General features: G+C 32.0%; 2 protein-coding genes across 2 annotated transcripts; both read right to left on the bottom strand.

Annotated features, from left to right (window-relative positions):
* Positions 1-1659: 1659 nt before the first annotated feature.
* Positions 1660-11854, bottom strand: LOC127701540 (signal peptide, CUB and EGF-like domain-containing protein 3). Its single transcript, XM_052205434.1, has 8 exons — positions 11675-11854; positions 11160-11417; positions 9518-9704; positions 7412-7567; positions 6157-6186; positions 5560-5653; positions 4442-4513; positions 1660-3057 (listed from the first exon to the last, which is right to left on the bottom strand). Exons 3-8 carry the CDS (start codon positions 9636-9638, stop codon positions 3051-3053), a joined length of 480 nt encoding a protein of 159 aa, XP_052061394.1. The 5' UTR covers positions 9639-9704; positions 11160-11417; positions 11675-11854; the 3' UTR covers positions 1660-3050.
* Positions 11855-12105: 251 nt separating this feature from the next.
* On the bottom strand, positions 12106-19938 carry LOC127701539 (sushi, von Willebrand factor type A, EGF and pentraxin domain-containing protein 1-like). Its single transcript, XM_052205433.1, has 8 exons — positions 19659-19938; positions 18556-18717; positions 17578-17739; positions 16818-17007; positions 16102-16265; positions 15484-15666; positions 14133-14363; positions 12106-12633 (listed from the first exon to the last, which is right to left on the bottom strand). Exons 1-8 carry the CDS (start codon positions 19807-19809, stop codon positions 12443-12445), a joined length of 1434 nt encoding a protein of 477 aa, XP_052061393.1. The 5' UTR covers positions 19810-19938; the 3' UTR covers positions 12106-12442.
* Between the last annotated feature and the right edge of the window lie 751 nt (positions 19939-20689).

The following is a 20689-nucleotide window of genomic DNA, read 5'->3' as shown; positions in this document are numbered from 1 at the left end:
TACTTAATCGTAAATTACACCCCCATATAAACCAAAATTTCAGGTAAAGATTCGTATAAAGTTTACTTTCGAAATTAATGATTTTTCATGTAAATGCATGGCTCAAACTAATTGAGATGTAATTTAGATTGTACAATTTTTCTCGTTTTTTGGAATCCTGTTTCTAGCTAACACATTCGTTTTTGTAAATTTGCAGTTTGTATTAACTTTTGTATGCGGAATTCATATTCTAGCATTTGTTGAAATCACAAATATTATTCAAAGTATCAAATTGTGTTTAACGCCTTATCACACGATGGAGCATTTTTTCCCGTTGAAAAATCATGGATCTTTAACCATTGATTCTTATTTTCTTAGAAAAAGTAAGCGGACAAAAGCCGACATATTAGCAACATTCACTATTAGCTTGCTCGAATGATGATCTGCAATAGATGCATTCACGTTAGCAAGAGCAAATGTTAAATGACTAGACTTTGGGAAGGATTTGTAGCACTTAGTATCATCCTGACCTTAGCTTAACATGAGCAATCTATGAAGTCAATGGGTGCAAGTACTCGATGAAGAGTATAAGACATAGGAACACCTGAGTACTCGCGACGTATAGAAAACACACAACTTCTCAAAGCTTTACTGTGTCCCCGTCCGTAGATATATATTTGTAAAATTAAAATCCTGATGATTAGTCAACGATTGACATGTATATACTTTTCGGAACGCATTGAATATATGTTTGGAAAAGCTGAAAGCTGAATACCGAAATATGTTATCGCTTAAAAAATAAATAAACAACATGACACTTATGTCTTGGTGAGCATATTTTTCTTACAATTTTGAAGTCATATATATATTTTTGTCTAGACTTCAATGATTTAATATTGTTTATCGATCGAGTTGATATCATAGAAATCTAGTGCCTCCCTTGCATTCCTAAGATAACTCCCGATTTTTTATGAGATTCGTGTTGCTTAGTCTTTAGTTTTCCTATGTTGTGTTTTGTAGACTGTTGTTTTTCCCTTTTGGTCGTTTTTTCGTGTTTTGCCATGGCGTTGTCAGTTCGTTTTCGACTTAAGAGTTTGAATATCCCTTTGGTATCATCCGCTTCTGTTTTGCAAGCAAACATTATTATGTAATCGGATAAGTTTATCTGTCGTCTTAATAGAGATAGTAATAACTGAATATAACAGGTTCCTGACTCGTCCAGGCACATATATAGTATTTCATGAACTACTGCAATGAAGGGTCGTACAATGGGTTTAGCGCTAAAAACATGTTTAAATTTGGACAAAGGTAGTTTACCCGGTTTTCAAACCTCATAAATCAAATGGTATCAGGTCGTTCCGGCCACAAACCGATCTGATCCCAAGTCGATCCGGCCCCAAGTCAATGCATCGCAGGTCGACCGACTTGGGACGGATCGACATTAAGGAGATAAAAGTTTAGGTAACAAACAAAAATTGAGGGAATCGCATGAAGTCCAAAAGGAGTGAGACCGTTAAACTTGTGTTAAAAGTTAATATTTTTGTGCAATAGTTTTCACAATTGACTACCTTTCATGCATATCCCCTCAAAAACAACAAATATAACCATAAAAATTCAAAGTTCTGATCAATTCGAGGAAGTGTATCCCTAACCCCTCCTTCCAACAAAAATTAAAACCAATTTTGTAAAACATTTTCTTTAATTCACAGAATCACAGTTTCATATGCCTACTTAATGTTTTTGCGTCAAAATATCTTAGTTTTGTAAACTATAAACCAAATGAAAGATGTTTTCAAATTGAAATTTTGAAGGATTTTCACAAATGATTGAGTATATTATTAAGGTTGAAAAGAAAAGACATTCCAAATCAAAACAAGATTTTTTTAAAAAGTAAAACTGTTGTCTTTCAAATACGCTGTAAATACTTGTATAATTCCTTTGTTTCCAGATGTTTTTCAATGCAAAATATCCGAAAATATGCAATGTTTTCTTATAATTGTATTCAACTGCTATGCTTGGGTCTTAATAACATAACGTTTATATGGATCTTTTTTAAAAAGTTTGAAACAATCTTCTCTATATAAAGGTTATGCTTTTTTTATTCGAGCGTCACTGATGAGTCCTTTGTAGACGAAACGCGCGTCTGGCGTACAAAATTGTAATTCTGGTATATATGATGAGTTTATTTGAAACATTCAAAGTCTATTAAAAAGTAAAATCACAAAAAAACTGAACTCCGAGGAAAATTCAAAAAGGAAAGTCCCGAATCAAATGGCAAAATCAAAAGCTCAACCACATCAAACGAATGGATAACAACTGTCATATTCCTGACTTGGTACAGGTATTTTCTTATGTAGGAAAAGGTGGATTGAACCTGGTTTTATAGCTAGCTAAACCTCTCACTTGTATGACAGTCGCATCAAATTCCATTATATTGACAACGATGCGTGAACAAAACAAACAAACACAATAGGTAAAAATGTCAAAATAGGGGTACAGCAGTCAACATTGTGTTATCATCTTAATCTATATAAAAACAAACAAATGTAACAAAGAAGCACAAAAAGGCATACATCAAATTTAACATCCTCATTATGCTTTTTTATTATACGAGTTTATTTATCTATGTAAAATCCACCCATAAAGGATGGAAGGTTTTAAGTTCTGGTGTAAAATCGCGCGTTTGAAATTCGCACAGGTAGACATAAAATAATTTTGTCGTTAAACTTTCATCAAATTACGATAATGACTCTTTATCAGAGGCAAGGGGAAAATGAGTGAAATGATTCCATCAATATATACAAATAGTATGCGAAGCAAATGAATTTAACAGCAAATCGCACAAATATTTTCATAAATATAACATCTTGCGCTATTCACTTGAAAATGTAAAGCTGTTCGTAATATATAGTTACTAGTATCCAACTATGTCTCCGTAACTACTAATTTCAGCATTCGTTTTGCCTGCTACAAGGTCTTGAATTATGACATTGACCATAATCAAGTGGAGGTATAGAGTACACAGGTGGTCTTATATATAGCATACTTTCATCTGTAATAAATTCACTGTTCTAAGATCTGAAATAAAAAATCAACAGTATTTATTTCTAGTCTCACTTGATTTTCTTTTTTCTGATTAACTGTAGAAATGATAAAGCGAGTGCATCATGTGTGTAAAGATATATTAACAAACATAACTCACGAGAACTGCAATGGCAAAAAAGTCGTGAATTCTGGTTGAGACCGTACAGATTAAAAGCTATTTTGAAACAACCACAATTATATATTTTTCAAAACTATCTGTTAAAGTAACATTTTTATTAAGAGTTTATGCAGAGACTGTTGAATCTTTAGTTTTCACTATATTGTTATGAGGACTGTTGATTGTCTGCTAGCTGTTCACCTTTTATCACGGTATTGCATGTACTACTTCACCTTCATATTTCTGATTACTACCCTTGGAATCTCCTACACTTTTTAAAACATAGTTAATATTGCGTTCGTTACATACATATCTGAATAATTTTAACTTTTACGGAGTCCATATTTCCCTAGCTTTGGTCTAAAATTTTGTTTGTCGTTAACATTTATGAATGTAATAATGATTATGTCGGCTTGGGTCTGACTTGTATTGTTCTATGGATAGTCATCATCATTTGTTTTTTTTCTCATAGCACAGTGACTAACCAGCTTTGATATGGTTTTCAAAGTTTTACCTCGCTCTCGGTCAGATCACAAGCCTTCACTTCTTTTGGTAATAATCGACAGCTGTAAACTGAGATAAGGAAGTTCAAAGCAGCTTGAAATCATGATAACTTTTTTTTATGATTGTTTTATGTTATGAGTTCAACTAAAATGCTACGATACTTCTACTTCAGAAAGAAATGTTATTTAATTGAAGCTTATTCATAATAACTCTTCGTTACAGCAGTCAACATTTATTTAAAAACAGATACATGCAACAGGTATTAAAAGACTTTCTCTATGAAAATGCCTTTAAAAGACGTCTGCTATAACGGTTTTTAAAATTTAAATGGAATGTTTAATATTTAACATGGAAATATTTTCTACTGTAAATGCAGTAAGTGCCATATTTTCTTGAAGAAGTCTGATCACTCTCTTTAATTTTTTAAAATATTTATTTTTTTTTTTTACCTTTTTTACTGTAATCAAAATTACATTCCTTTTTTGACAATGGAAACATAATTACCTACCTAAAATCTGCGGAGGTTTCTGAAAAATATGTGCACTTTCTCTTATCTATGGAGATACACTTTACTGTAATACAAATGGGAAGTTTAGCTTGCTATAAAAACAGGTTTAACCCACCATTTTCTTAAGAAATAACTCCTTTTGAATTTACCTTAGAATTTTTTAATACTTTTTTCTTTGACATACGCTGAATGAAGTTTATCAGAAACTTCAGAGTATGAGTGGCATTCAATATAATAAGCATACTCACAACGAACTTTGAACTCTCTCTAAAGAAACCGTCTCAGCAGAATTGTTTGTCACGTTAAGCTGTGTTTTAAAACTGTAAGAAGAATTGAAGAATTGTTAGAATTAGTATTAAAAATATATGTTACGTGAGTATTTCTGATCAAAACGACACATGAGTATTCTTATTTTTGGTCAAATCATAGAAATATAAAGGTGTTGCATGCACGCAAAATAAAGACTACATCATCTGATATTACTTTCCTTATTCAAGGAACCTTAGGTTAGTTTAAAGTTTTGCACGTTTCTAACTTGTCATTTGCAAAGTTATTTTCTTTTCGAAGCTTATATTTTGTAAATTCTTTTCGATGAGAAATCGTGTCGTTTGAACAAAAAATATGAGCATTCTAACAACGTAAGAACAATCCACATTTAGTGAAGTTTCAATACTGTTATGAGAAATCTTGTTTGTAAGACATTAATTTACAAAAGATAATCAATTTCTTCGTCAAGAAACTCCATAGAGTTCAGAAGCCCCCAATCAACAACCACACATCAAATGTGTATACAATTATAATTTAATTTGATAATAAAAAAAGATGGAAAAGATAATCCGAAGGCAATCAACACCATAATTTGTAGAAAGCATAGTACTACCCTCCCCCTTTACTAAAAAATAAAGAAAACACAAATCAACTGTCCACAAAGCACTACACAACTTAGAGATTGAATTACACGATCTCTACCAAAACACTTGTTTAGCTTTTAGTTTCGGATTCTAAAAACGAAAATAGGAGCATGGTTTCTAATCTTTTGGATCGAAAGGTCAGTATATTGAATTTATTACGATTGTCTTTGAAATAATATCTTCTTTTTCAATTACTGTCTACCCAAACACATTGTTGGTCTCAAATGTTCCGGAAAGGTCAACAGTTACAACTCTACTAGTGACACCCCAACAGACAACAATTTCATCTACTGAAAATACTTTATGTCTAACATGTGATAAATTAAAAAAATACTGAGATGGAGAAGCATATGTGATTTTTAACATTTCTAAATAAAGCGGCACCAACAGACCTGACGTCATATGTAAGTAAATTGCATTGACTTATTACGCACGCATACTGTATTAATACATACCACTTCCGTCTGCAAATGATAATTAAAACTACCATAAACATGATAATGGTAAATAAAACCACTATACTGATAGCCAATCCTAATATTGTAAAAACTGTAAAATAAAAAGGAAAACAATTAAAGTATAATTTGGATAATAAACAGTGGGAACGATGCAGAGTTTATATCGTTGATCTTTAAAATATCTCAAGTGAAAGAAAAAAAAAATAACTCTAAAAAAGTTAAAAAAATAAATATCTTATTGGACAAAAGTCATAATAATGTTTTGGTGGTCATTCGCACCATTGTATTCAGTACGATTTGAATCTATAACTACTAAAAACTCATAGCTCAGTCATAAATAAAAGGAGAAAAGACTGATATACAAGGCAACTCCTTTTAGCTAAAACCACCATTGACATTTAAAAAATATTTGAATTATAGTTGCTTTTACATGGTAATTCGATTTTATCAATAATCGATCAATTTGTCGGTGATAAACGTTGCACGTGTTTTATTACCACATGAAAAAAAAAAATGGCGTTCAAGAAAATCCTAACAAACAAACAACAGAGAAAAGAGAGCCTGCTTTACTGAAACATGACTCACAATACGTACCAGTGCCTGTATCATCAGTTGCAATTGATTCTAAAAGAAGTTGAAAAATAAACATTAGAAAATTAATTGCAAGAACTAAAACTAACAAAGCTTTGATAACATATTTCATGTTTATAAGTTATTTACATGTATAATGGTATATCAATAACTGTAAAAATATACACAATAAGTATTTATACTATTAAACGAGAAGACCTCATTTTGTGTGTCGCTTCTCTTCCTTCCACAATAAATTAATCATCATGCCTCTGTGTCCTATAGGTACCATGCATAGTCGCATTTGTCATCCATTCTTATGATTATTCAGATTGAGTTATTTTTGGAGAAAAACGGAAAAAAAGCGTCCCGATGATTGTTTCCGTCATCAGACCGACTTTTAGTCATGGATAAGACGTCAGGTTTTAAACTTGCACATGATTTTCATAAGTACTCGGAGAAAGGACAATTATTTTTGCGTTTATCTACATGTATACTATGATTATAATAATATAATATATAGAGACTCTCTATATAATTATAGCAGTGATCGCCGTGGAGAAGAAACTTGGAATTTGTAGTTAATAGCAAAATAGTTATTTATACGTATGTTCATAGTATACAGAAGGCTTCAGACCACAATTAATTCCCTTTGTTCGTGGTCTTGGAATATAGTTCCCAATTATTATATGGGGTCCTGCTTCTTAAGTATTCTGTCTACTGTTTCTTTGAAATGTTTACTATTTAAGGGGTCATATCAGTTGCTTATATATTGAAATAAGTAAAACATGTGGAAAAAATTTTATTGTTGAAAGTGAAAGTAGTGATTTGGCCAAAATGAAAGTAGGGTAGAAATTAGCCTTAGTAATTTATACAAGATCCAAATCCTACCATTGGCATGTTAATAGGGCTCTCAAAAGAAAAAGCACTGATGGATTGTCCTAGAAGCATATTTTATTAGAATAATAATGATCTATAAGCAGTTACATTTATTTCATGTTTGAAGCGGTGCAAGTTTTTTAATTTAATTTGACTTTTACCAAAAAATGCATTGTAGCAAAGGGGAAGACTAATAGTGGTCTGAGGCCAGAAACGCGAAAATAATGGAATTTAACAGAAAGGAAACAAATAACGGACTTTGGAAAAAAGGGAGAGGGCTTTTGATACCTTTTCTGAAATTCTCAAGACATAAAATCTTTTACAAAAATTCATTTTACAAGCTGTAAATGCCCTCGATTTTGCGGGTGTGTTCTAGTTTAATTGAAATATGAAGACTCACTGTTACAATCATCTATAGAAACAGAGCTAATTCCTTCAGTAGTTGTTCCAGTTGGACATACAAAACAAAATGTCTGGCCCGTCAATAGCTGGTATGTACCGACTTGACACGGTAAACATTCTTCATTTGATAGATAATGACCAATACTACAAGGAACTGAAGAAATAGAAATCACAAATGAATTGTTTATTAGAAATATGAATTAACGGTCACAAAATTCGAATGCAATAACATATTACGAGAGTGACACATATAGAAGGTTTTAAACATTAATCTAATCCAACCGTACCAAAAGGAAATCATCCGCCCAGTAGCCTTTGCTTCTGTACTTATATGATAAATGGATGGATTTTCAATGTTTTTTTCCAAATTGTTCTATAAGCCAATCAAAAGGACAATAAAAATTTAAAGGTCAAAGAATTACGGAAATATGGGCAACAATAGTTTACTGATGTTCAAATCTCATATATTTAAATTTATTTAGAAGACAAATAAAGCTAACAATAAAAAAAATGATGGAATAGAAGAATTCCAAAAGAGCGAGATCGGATACGTCGACGGGTAAGTGTTTCTTGCTATTCATGCATGATCCGCCACAGTGATTAACATTATAACACAATGTTGACTGCTGTGCCCTATTTTTGACATTTTTACCTATTATGTCTGTTTGTTTTGTTCACACTTTGTTATCAATATAATGAAATTTTATGCGACTGTCCTATAAGTGAGAGGTTTAGCTAGCTATAAAACCAGGTTTAATCCACCATTTTCTACATAAGGAAATGCCTGTATCAAGTCAGGAATATGACAGTTGTTTTCCATACGTTCGATGTGTTTGAGCTTTTTATTTTACGATTTGAATTTTCCTTGGAGTTCGGTATTTTTGTTATTTTACTTTTTCCACACGCGGTCAAAATGTCATAATCGGGAATTGGACAATTGGTATATTTATAGATAAAACGACAAATCTAGTATCTAAAAGTATAAGACTCATTGGAGCAGGCTACAAAACACTACACGGAAAACTAAAGACTGATCAACACAAACACTACCAAAAACAAACGGTTAATCTCAGATGCTCCAGATGGGTAAATAGATCCTGCTTCAAATATGACACTCGTCGCTGTTTATGGTAAGTATAAATTCGATGATAAGTCTCATTTGGTTATATCTCAACCGAGGAACCGCGAACGGGGTTGTAGCTGCTTTAATTATAACTATCCCTGATCATCTGTGACACGTGACACCGATATTCCATAACGATAAACCAAAATCATGATGGTTTTCGTAAAGCTTACAATTGGATATCTCCTAATTTACCACTAGAAATACTTATTCAATACCGACCTGGACAGCAGCAACTTTCTATCAAGAAATTGAAAATAACACTTAATCAATCTCGTCCATAGCCCTTTCCGTGATGTAACTTAACCAGAAACACTCGAGCCTAAACATTTTGAAGCCAGGGATGTATAAATACGTAATAACGTAAGGATATATATGACCAAAATGGACCTAAAAAGAATAGAAAAATTTATCTAACGTCAACTTGCCATAATAATTTCTTTCTTTTCAAACAGGGAATTTTAGAAAGTAGATTACAAATCATGTCAGTAGTGAGGCACTGACTACTGAGCTGATGATGCCATCGGCGACTAACAATCCTCCTGCAGTGGTATCAACCTAATGCTAGTAAATGAATATATAACTTCACAAATTTTGCGCGTCCGAAGCGCTTCTCTGGATTTAGCTTCTCCGGGAACGCTCAAATATATATAAGAAACGCAAGCTCTGGAATATCGTATCAACTTGAAGAAACATTACCCTTTTATGCAGGTGCTGCTGGAATAGAAATGGGAAATTCACAATTGGAAGCCGAAATCATCTCTTTTGTCGTTAAGTTTTGTTCTATTATCAATTTCCAAATGTAAATCAAGATATGAAGCATACTTAACTGCAACTTTGTTAAACTTGCAATTCCTTCAGTTTACAATAGAACGCTAACTTTCTGTAATTTGAAATTCCTTCAATTTACAATAGACGGTTTTGGATTGTTCTTTATACGCAATATACGCATATTTTTCTAGTATATCATTTAAGTATTACCACAAAACGCCACATTAGCAATAGAACCAGATGGACACTTTAACCAACTGTCTGAGGTCGATTGATTCTGTGTTATTTGGTAGGTATCGTTACCCAATGAGAATGTTAAATGATTGACCATTGTTTTCTAGAGACCTCATTTCCACCACTGCATCTGCAAGCCCGTAATAACAGGTCCGTGTGTCATCTTTAATAAATAAGTATGAAGACGATAGTTAAATTACATTAAAACAAGAATAGTTGACAGATGTTTGAATCTCATACTAGTTAATCGAGTTAGAAGACAAATCAAGGTGAGGGATTCGAATATACTCCAAATGGAGCGAGACCGGATGCGTTGACAGGATAATCATCAACTAGCCATGCCAATCCAGAATCAGTCAAAATATCGCAATCGGGAATCGGAGACAATCGGTAAAATTACAGATTACACCCCTATTTTTTGTATCTTTGACTGTGAGAGAATGTTGATAATGAGAAGAGACACAGAAAATCCTACATTAACCCCTGGATGTATATGTTTTGTAGCTTGACAAAACAATCCTAATTCCGTCGTTGGCGTTTGCGTCGTCGTTGTCAACATTTAGGTTCAGCCTGGGGTTAAAGATATTTAGACATCAATTACTTTGTCAAACCTTCATAGAATTTCATAAAACTGAGACAAGACAGCAGCTTATCAGTCCAAAGTCAGTATCCAGAAAAAAATTTCGAAAATATATATATTATTTTTTTTTGTATTTTACAGACAAATGCTGTTAATTTTTGTCTGGCAGTGAACATTAAGATATAATGCTTCGTTAAATCTTTTTAAAACATCAGTAATTATGTAAAACCGACAAATTATTTTAAAAAACTGTGACAGAAAATGTTAATGATTAAGGGGAAACAACTTCAGTATTTTTTTAGTTTCATTTTACAGTATTTTATTGATAGATGGACTATTTTTCCCAAGTTAATATTTACAAAAATGTTCAGTCTGGTATAATTTTTTAAAGACATTATTAATTTTGTTAAATATTCATTCAATGTTTCGAAACTTGGACAGAAACATCTTCATTATCAAGAATAAACATATGAAGAAAAAAGTTGGAATGCTTTTATATATTTTTCGTATTTTCCGAACTATGGACTTATTTTTTGGCAATCAATATTGCACTTTTACACTGACAGAATCAATCACTGGCAGGACACACATTTTGTATCATTATCTTAATTTATCAAATATCGTCCTTCACACATACGAACGTAATGAAAAACGGGAGTAAACTCAAATGTCCGGTTGGTTTTTTGTAATAATAGGAAAAAGTAACCTCTGTTCTATTTAATCATTTGTCCATGATAAGATCATACAAAGATTTGAATTTCATGAACATTATAGAACCCACATATAATAACGGTTAAAATTATTAAGTGCTATCTTATTTGAAAATTCGTTTACATTTGAATTAACATTATAGTAACATACAGCTTAACAATACTAAACCAGCTATGCGTTATAACGTGAATGAAAAATATGGATCCACAAAACAAAACACGAACGAAAAAATCTGAATCACTTTTCATTTTAAGCTTCCAAAATTGTTAAAAAGTTTATATACACCCAGCCTTTCATAGGGATTATTATAAACTATCTTAATCTTACGTTTTGTGGTATTGCAGGTAAGGGTTACCGTAAATCCAATGTTCACATTGCTGATATCACGCCTGGTACGCTGTTCGTTTTCATTACAATTATGAATCTCATAGTTTGTCATAAGGCAAGATGATGAGATATACCATGATAGTTCTTTATATCCATTGCTTATTTTTGATGCTATTGTCATTTCTGTTTCACTTTCGCATTCCCATAGGTCGTAAAAAGAAGTATAGTTCACATAAATCATCAACGACTCTTGAATTTCTAAAAAGCATAGAATATATTCAAAAACGAACGTTTGTATAACTGAATAACTCATATGTTTTCTTTTTAAAATTCGTTCATAGATGGAGAGAATAATGATTTTGAAAATCACATTATTAAAAAGTCTTTTTCTATTAATTAACATGAGTTAATCATTAATCATTAACCAGTAATCATTGAAATAGAGAAAATTCTATATTTGTAATAAGTTTAGCCGAAAAGACAATTTAAGATATCAAAAGTGGTCCATTACTTACCTGAGCAAGATGGGAGTCGTGCATAAGGATTTTCCTCCGTTTGAAAATCCCACAAATGGAATGTTTTATTTCCACACCAATAATCAGGCTTGACATCCTGATCGAACCAATAACCGTCATCACAGTTGTGATAACATACAATCATGTTGTTTGATTCATTACAGAAAAGGGAAGAGTGATTCGTAGTTCTATGCATTCTGAAATGATCGACACACAATTCCAATGTAAGCACTATGGACCTGTCATATATTTCTATATCAACTTTATGATAATGGTTATTTCATACAACCAACAGGAATTCTCCAAAAATTTAAGGCAGAAGACTATAAAATGGAATAAGAATATTTCTACTAATAAATCATAGTCATTAAATGTTTAATAAATTACTGTAGTAAGAACTATTATTAACAAATTGTTTATACGCTCTGAATTGAATATTGACAATTTGTCCTATTTTCTAACAGAAAAAAATACTATTACATAGGGGAGGGATAATTATGCCCAGTCAAGGTCCAAGACGTCTTCAGTGGTTGTTTTCGTGTTGATTATATCGTTATGTGTTAACCAATTGCGAAATTGGTCTTGAAGGTAGATCTTGATAGTCACTCTTATTTTCACCTGTCTTAACTAATTTAGAGCTTGGCATATTATTTGTAGCATATAGTGTTGAACACCGTATGGTGATATATATATATGTCTTTCAGATTATTTATCGTTGGATTTCCATTAATTCATACTCCACAGCTCCTTTTTGCATGACTGTGAAATTTAACGTGTACATTTTGTATCTGGACATGGTTCTGAAAGACAGTCCCCAATTTCTGTATCAGTTCCATTACATTTTTGGCCCCCATTATCAGGTAGAGGATTAGAACAAGATCTGCCTCTTTGTCTTGTCCCATAACCACAACTTGTAGAACATTCTGTCCAATTATCCCAATGAGTCCATCCACCATCAACTAAATACATGAAAAAGTGTAGTAGTAAAAATATGAGTGAGTAATGCTTCACATATCTAAGTCACGTTTGGCTGTTGTAATATTCATAGCTTTGGTGATATCTTAACACTTTAGTTTGACCCGCCATGTGTACTTGAAAATATCAAAACAGTGTTATAGAATTAAAATTCGTGAACCTTAAGGACGAGAAATTTCTTTTTTTTATTCGATAACGTTTTACCCTTGTATTTTTAACTTTTAACAAAAATGTCTTTTCGTTGGATATTTTTTCAATGAGCTACATCCCCGACTAATGTTCTTTAATGGTACACTACCAAACGTCTAATCATGATGCAAACTTCATACAGGAGGTTCTCTGGAAAAATCAAACGAAGGTAGCATTACCCTTTAGCTTCATGGTCCGCTATATAGACGATGTCGCAACTATCACATCGAACTTGAAATAAAGGATACAACAGAAGTTTGTCTCATGTCTTTTCTTGCAACTAGACATTTACAATGAGGGTCGGTTGGCAAAAAACTTAAGGACAACAAAGATGATTTCATATGTAGCAACATACCAGCAGCGCCTGCATATGGAGTGTATATCCAAATTGATACAATATTCCAGAGCTTGCATTCCTATCATGATTTCCCTGATAGAGTGTTGCTGCTTACAAGGAAGTTATTGAACAAACTAGAATAGTTGAAGTCATCCGTTCGAAAGTATTACGAACGCCATCACGATTTGGTTGACTGTTACTGTCATAGATAACCACGGGTATGTTCCAATTATTCTACCCACAATCTCGTACCCTTTTCCACGATTGTGACATCAGTGGATCATTTGTGAATGACACTTATCTTTGAGGGCGGTATTTTTGTTGATACTTTTTTATCACCTTTATTACTTATCAAGAGCAATACGACAGCAACATTCGGATCCAGATCGGCTTACCTTTCCGTATCATCTCAGATCCCCTCAGTTTTTTGTAGTGTTCGTGTTGCTTAGTCCTTAATTTCCTACGAAGTTTTTTGTAGACTGTGTTTTTGCATCTTCGTCGTTTTTCGTTTTGTCTTATATTTTTTTTTATTTTAATGTCCCTTTGGTATCTTTCGCCTCTATTTTACAACATCAAAATCGAAAAACATGTTTAAACGAACTTTTGAAAAATTATGTAATGAAACAGGTGACCCCTTTTCAAACAAAATGGAAAACACAGAGGCTTAATCGATAATGTAATAGACAAAACTAATTATTCTTTTCTCGTTGCAAAAAATAACAAAATTATGATAAACCATTATAATAATTAACTACATTTGTTGTTTCAAGTTTCTTACTCAGCCAGGAATTAAATAAAATTGAGAATGGAAATGGGGAATATGTCAAAGAGACAACAACCCGGCCAAAGAGATATGTTGCAGACATATCATGATTAATAGTTTCCTTAAGTTCAATGTTCCCCAAATTACTTAAAAATGGTATTATGCAATAAAAAATAAGAACAAATTATACCAACCTAAAGCAATTTCACAAAGCTCTCCCTTATATCCATTAATGCACAGACATGAGTAGGCTGAAATACCATCCAAACATGTAGCGTTATTTTGACATGCACAAGCGATACAATCATTGATATTAACATTACAGTTTGGTCCAGTAAATCCCCCTAGACAGGTACATCTGTAGCCTCCTAGTTTGTCCGTACAAGTTCCGTTTCCACAAGGATAACTCATACAATCATCTACATCTGTTATTAAAAAAATAATCAAATGACACATGAATTAATCGTATATCACTGTGTTTAATAAATGAATCACCCACACTTACATATACACAATCACCCTACCCATCTTTTAAATGACAATAACACTTAATTTATTCCGTTTGTCTGAAGCGCCTTTCCAGGAACACCCAAACTCAAAAGTAACGCACCATTGTTAAAACGGTATATTTTAAAGATAGTACTGACAAATTTTAGCTTAACCATAGACAGGCCAACGTCGTTGAGTTTTAAACTCTTTAACGTGATCTTACACGCTATTGAAAGTTACAGCAATATTTATCAATCTGTAATCAATCCAATTATACCTTTTGTATATTTCTAAAATTTCAATCAAACGACTGAAATACAAGATCTCTTGAAATAACGTACACGCTGTCTAACTGAGACCCTTCATATGATGTGAATAACTGAACAGATATTTCTGTGTAGCATGTTCGAGAAATGAAAAGAAAACTTAAGAAACATGTACTGCTCACTTTGCTTCTATGTACAACTTAAAATGTTATGGAGGAAACTTTTGAAAGTATCAATAAACTTTAATAACACAATAAGGGGTGGCAAATAAATATAGTGTTCGAATGTATCAATATTAAAATGGGTCTAAAGCGCATAAATGAAGTCAGAATCTTAGTTTTACTTAATTCACACGACTTATAATGTGACCTTACGGAATGAAATGTATTGTCCATCTGGTCCAATATCAATAATCGTCAATAACAATAAGATATGACAAGTCAGAAAACTTCATATTATTCTGAATGTTTTTTATACTGTGGATGATATTCGTGTGGCATTGTGATGCAAATAGAGAAGATAGTCTGATTCATAATTGAGTTTTATTCCAATTCTCAATGATTCAGTTGAAAACTGGTAACCATTTATAGATTCAAGATGTAAAAAGGTGCTAGGACTTTCGTTCGCATGTACCTGTAAATGTCCACTGTGGTTAAATCTATAAATGCAAATGCCATCTACAGCTTCCTCATATTTAACACATTTACATGCCTATATACTTATATTTGTATATAGAATACATGCGCAATACTTAGTTGGTATATACAAATCATTTGTAGAGTATACAAACCATCACACTGGCCAGGAATATTAATGAAGGCATTGACAAGATTACTATATGGAAAGTCTTCCCAGTTGACATAACCATCTTCTATGTCTTCACTATTGCACATGGGGAACGTGTAACCTTCTGTTGTGTTAGCTGTTAACGACCTTATGTTAAACTGTGAAATATATCCACTAAAACCACTCCCTGATGAAAAAAAAAAATATTTGACTATGTTAAACGAAAACATTGATTTTTGTAATTTTCATTCATATCTAATAAAACAACACCATTAATAAGTAAATTCCCTACGGATAAAAGGAGGTGAAAGTTTAATGTTTGTGTAGATGCTAAAAATTCAGAATTTCTATACGGTATCTATTACAACACATGAAATATAACCTGACCGATAGATTGAAAACATAACGTTTGAAGCCTAAACATAATTTTTAGCTGTACTCACAAAGAACAATATTAAGACTTTTCATTTACTATAAAATAAGGAGAAATTGTATGATTACTTTTATCTTTATATGTTTTAGTAATGTTTATTTTCTGTGGTTTTTGGTACAGTCATTTGTTAACGATTGTTTACACATCAAAGACATTAAAACTTTACTTTCCAGCAAAAAACATATTTACCTCCTAAGGTAACATTTAAGCCGGAGATCTCATTTAAATCAAAGTTGATCAATGTTTTGAATATTTCTTTCCTATCAATATACATAATGGTAAAATTCTGTTTTACATGTATCTCAATATACACCCATCGTTGACACAAATCTACTGGCATCTGAAATGTTTTACTAAAAGGAAAATGAATGAAATGAATAAAAACGTCCTATTTACATTAATGCGAAATTGTTTATCTGAATAATCCGGGAAACTTGTACTATGGCTTCAGATTCGGTAATGTGAAGAAAGACAACTCTTTTCTAGAAAACAAAAAATAATTCATAACTATTTCAATAGGTTTGCAAATATATAGTTTTGGGGTCTTTTTTGGACTAGTACACACAGTTCTTTCTCTCCCGTTATTTCTATGAAAATGTGTTGATACTGGACAAGTATTTCACGTTAGCATATATTTTTTCGGGCAATGAAATATATGCTTATTTTAAAGATCAAAACACTTCAGAATAAAATGTTTGAGAGTCTTTAGATGTTTTGTTTAACGTTGAAAAATAATTATAGTTCTGAGTTCGACATTAACAGAATATTTAAAATTAAGGATAACATCCAAATAGTTTGGAGAAATAAAAATAAAAAACACGAGACTAAATTTGCTATAGTGATAAACTAATGTCGGGTGTCTTTTAAGCAGCTTGTCTATTTAATTCTTGAAATATTTTATTTACTTGTAAAATACTACTTGTTTTACATCAATCTCTAAAAGTACAACCACGTCTGAGGATACGCGGAAGATAGTTCCAGAGGAATTCGTGTCGCATTTTGCATGCAATGTTACCAAGAGAGGGAAAGTTACGGTCGAAATCTCAAGGTCCGTGTAACTAACGTCTGACATATTAGGAAACCCTATGTCAAAATCTACAAAAAAAAAAAAAGAATTTTCATCTTATAATTCGTTGTTGGGGTTAAAATGTTTCTATTGGTTAATATAAGAATTAAACTTAGATAAACTCATCTACAAAAAACGCTTAGTCGATAATATTCCCGAAAGAATCATCAGCTCATTAGTTCTGATATTTCCTGTAAAATAACTTTTGTTATACTCTCTGTTTATTCTTTTGGAATTTACTAAGAAAATTATTAAGAAAAATAGATTTTCGATAGATTATTTGTATGTCCTTTTTGGTACTTATTCAAATACCTTTACATTCTTATCTTTCAAATAATTGTTTTGGTTTGAGCATTCCTTCTGAAAGTAACCTAGAAAAGCGATTCGGACGTCCCAAAATTATCAATCGTGTTTCGCATTTAAAGTATTAAGATATATACAGAATATTAATTAAATGAAAATAAATTACACGTGAAATCTGTAAAAAAAAATTGACCTTTTTATTATTGGTGTTGTCATTTATAATTAATGAACTGCATCATAAACGTGTTCCTTTATGTTTCAAATGTATCATTCGACTATTAATAAGAGTTTCTTACCAAAGCATTCTGACACATTACTTCTACTTTCCATTAAGGTAATTTTGTTACCGGGACATTTTGAACAATTCACAGATCCATAAGTTTCTTCATAATATCCGATATCACATTCAATGCAAGGTGGTAATCCAGTTGTAGACCATGTTCCAGGAACACAGGCTTCTGCAAAGTTCAATACAATATAGGTTGCATATTTAATTCAATTTAGATAGTGTTTTGCTATAAGGTAATATACGAGTATACAAACTGTGACTGTTATCATAAACTTCATGGTTTCATTATAGATTTCTACTGAAATGGGTTTTATCGATCTGATGAGTTAAGCCTTTTTCAACTGATTTTTATAGTTTGTTCTTATGTTGTGCTGTTACACCACTGTTCAAAGTTAGGGGAGGGTTGAGCGCTCACAAACATGTTTAACCCCGCCACATTCTTTATGTGCCTGTCCCAAGTCAGGAGCCTGTAGTTCAGTGGTTGTCGTTGGTTCATGTCAGTCATATTTGTTTTTCGTTTATTGTTTTGTTATAAATTATGCCGTTATTTTTCTCAATTGAAATGTTTCATATTTTTCATGTCGGTGCCTTTTATAGACGACTATACGGTATGGGTTTTTCTCATTGTTGAAGTCGGTACGGTTGCATATAGTTGCTTACATCCACTTTATTTGAACTTTGGTGGATAGTTGTCTCATTGGTAATCATCTCCTTATTCTTATTTTTCAATATCAAACTTTGATTTATTTGCAGACAATTATTTTAGTTAAAAATTGAAGAAACAATGTTGATTTAATGATACCGATAAACATATAAAAGAAATAACTATTCATAAGATTAAATCTTAATTTCATTTTAATATTTAAATTTGGCATTACTTTGAGAGTTAAAATTTACATAAAATTATCTGTTTTACAGATATAACCAACGGTCGACATCATAAGTTGATTTGATAAAATTAAAGAAAGTATTTGAGAGATATTACCTTCACATTCTGATGATTCAATAGCCCCTTCTATAGCTGTTATCAGCCTTTTGGGACATGAAATACAACTTCTTTGTCCAGAATTTGGCTGATAGGATCCTCTTTTGCACCTGATGCATTCACTCACTACACTATCATAATATGATCCAGCTGGACAAGGCACTTGAATGACAAATTGAAGATATTTCTTTTTCATTATTTTTTGATGAGCTATGGAAACATTCTATTAACTAAATTAAAAAATTATGGTCTTGATCATAGGAAAAAAGGAAAAAGGCACCACGGGGACAGGGAGATAGGAGGTGACAAAGAATAACCAGATGTCGAAGAAAGAGGGTCAACACATTGACCAAAGGAAAACTAGAACAAACAAACAACAGTCCGAAATAATACTACAAGGAAAACTATATGAGAAACACAATTACCACAAACAAAACCGGGGGTAAAAGCGAGTATATAATAAAAAATGGAGCAGTTCCTGGTTAAATAATGTTATCCGTCGTGTTGCTCATAACGAGTAAAAATCCGGTGATAAGTCGCATTTATTGATGTCATGAAAAGATAAAAAGATCCTTGGTCGTCAACTGCAAAACAAATATTACATAGTGGTCAACCAAAATATGAAGATTGAAAATAAGACTAAAGGGCCTACAAGTTGAATGACTTAGTATAGAATCGCATGGCGGTGATTTATACATAGCAGGTGACGCTTACCCTGTAAAACACCTGATTTCGATCATTTGGAGTTTATACGACGCCTCGGTTTCTGTGTGTTACATTGATTTCTATCATCTTAAACGATTTATGAGATTTGAGCATCGGTAAACTAATGTTGCCTTAATTAAATACATTTTTCTTTACCTAATTTGTATGTTCAATCGTACTTGCTTGATACAATAGAGCTTTGTTTTGTCAGTTTTTATTGACTTCCCCTTTTTCAATTTACCTTTGAGTTAAACATTTTAGTGATTACATGGTCATATATGAGCACTGCATGTACAAGACTACTTTTTCCCCTTAAAATTTCTAGATCACTATTTGTAAAAAAAGTCATTTACATATTTGTTTTATTAGTAGTTTAATAAAAATATCAGTATACTTACAACAACTTATAGTATTACAATACACAGGAATGGAATTTTCGGGACATTTAATCTCCAGTCCATTTGATGAAATTCCTAAAAAGTCTGTAGTATGGTTTCCGCTATCCAGTGTCACGTTCTCTGAAGAGAACTCATTTTCAATTACATACATCAGTTCTGTTACAGTCAGTACTTCTTCTTCATATTTGATCGACGAAACAGTTGTGTTTTCTATGCTAAAATAAATTTCCACATCAACTTTCAGGTTGCCAGTTGAACGCTTACAGGAGGTATCTCCGCAAACAACCTGAAATATTACTAGTATTCGATGCGTATTTAAAAAAATACTTTCACTTTTGTATAAAAAAGAATCAATGTGTTACTCAATGTGTTACTAGAATATCATCAATCATAGAGTTCGAAGAAAAGAACACAAGATAAAGTGTGCAGATTTATTCTTTGATTAAATATGGGATATAAACTGTCAATAAAAAAAATTATAAATATGAGATGTGGTATAATTGCCAGTGAAACAACTATCCACCAGAGACAATATTACGTGGATGAAAGCAACTATAGGTCACCATATGGCTCTCAACAATAATGAAAACCTATATTGTACTGTAAGCTATAACGTCCCCGATATTTGACAAAAATGTAAACCAATTCAAATGAAAAAAAAAACATTGGCCTGATTTTTGTAAAAACAATATGCAGATCGACACGAAGCACAAATAAAAAAGACAAAAGACACAAAGAACCAATCTTAAAGTAATCTCAGAAGTTTATTAATCATTGTGGTAAATCATTATTTTGTATCCAATTATCAATACTTACTATTAATGGACTGAAGAAAACCGAACATATATTTGATACCTCTACAGACGCAGAAACTGAATTTTCAACAAATCCAGTTTTAGAAATCAAGGCGAAGGCAGCTGGTAATAAATTTTCTTTGTTCGAATTAAGTATTTTTTAAACAAGTTAAATATAGGACGTGTGGAAACTGGGTGAACAGTTCGAAATACAAAACCATTACATAATTCTTGTTA

This window comes from Mytilus californianus, unplaced genomic scaffold, assembly GCF_021869535.1.
Source record: "Mytilus californianus isolate M0D057914Y unplaced genomic scaffold, xbMytCali1.0.p SCAF_5, whole genome shotgun sequence".
NCBI lineage: Eukaryota > Metazoa > Mollusca > Bivalvia > Mytilida > Mytilidae > Mytilus > Mytilus californianus.
This window is presented reverse-complemented; position numbering and strand designations above follow the sequence as displayed.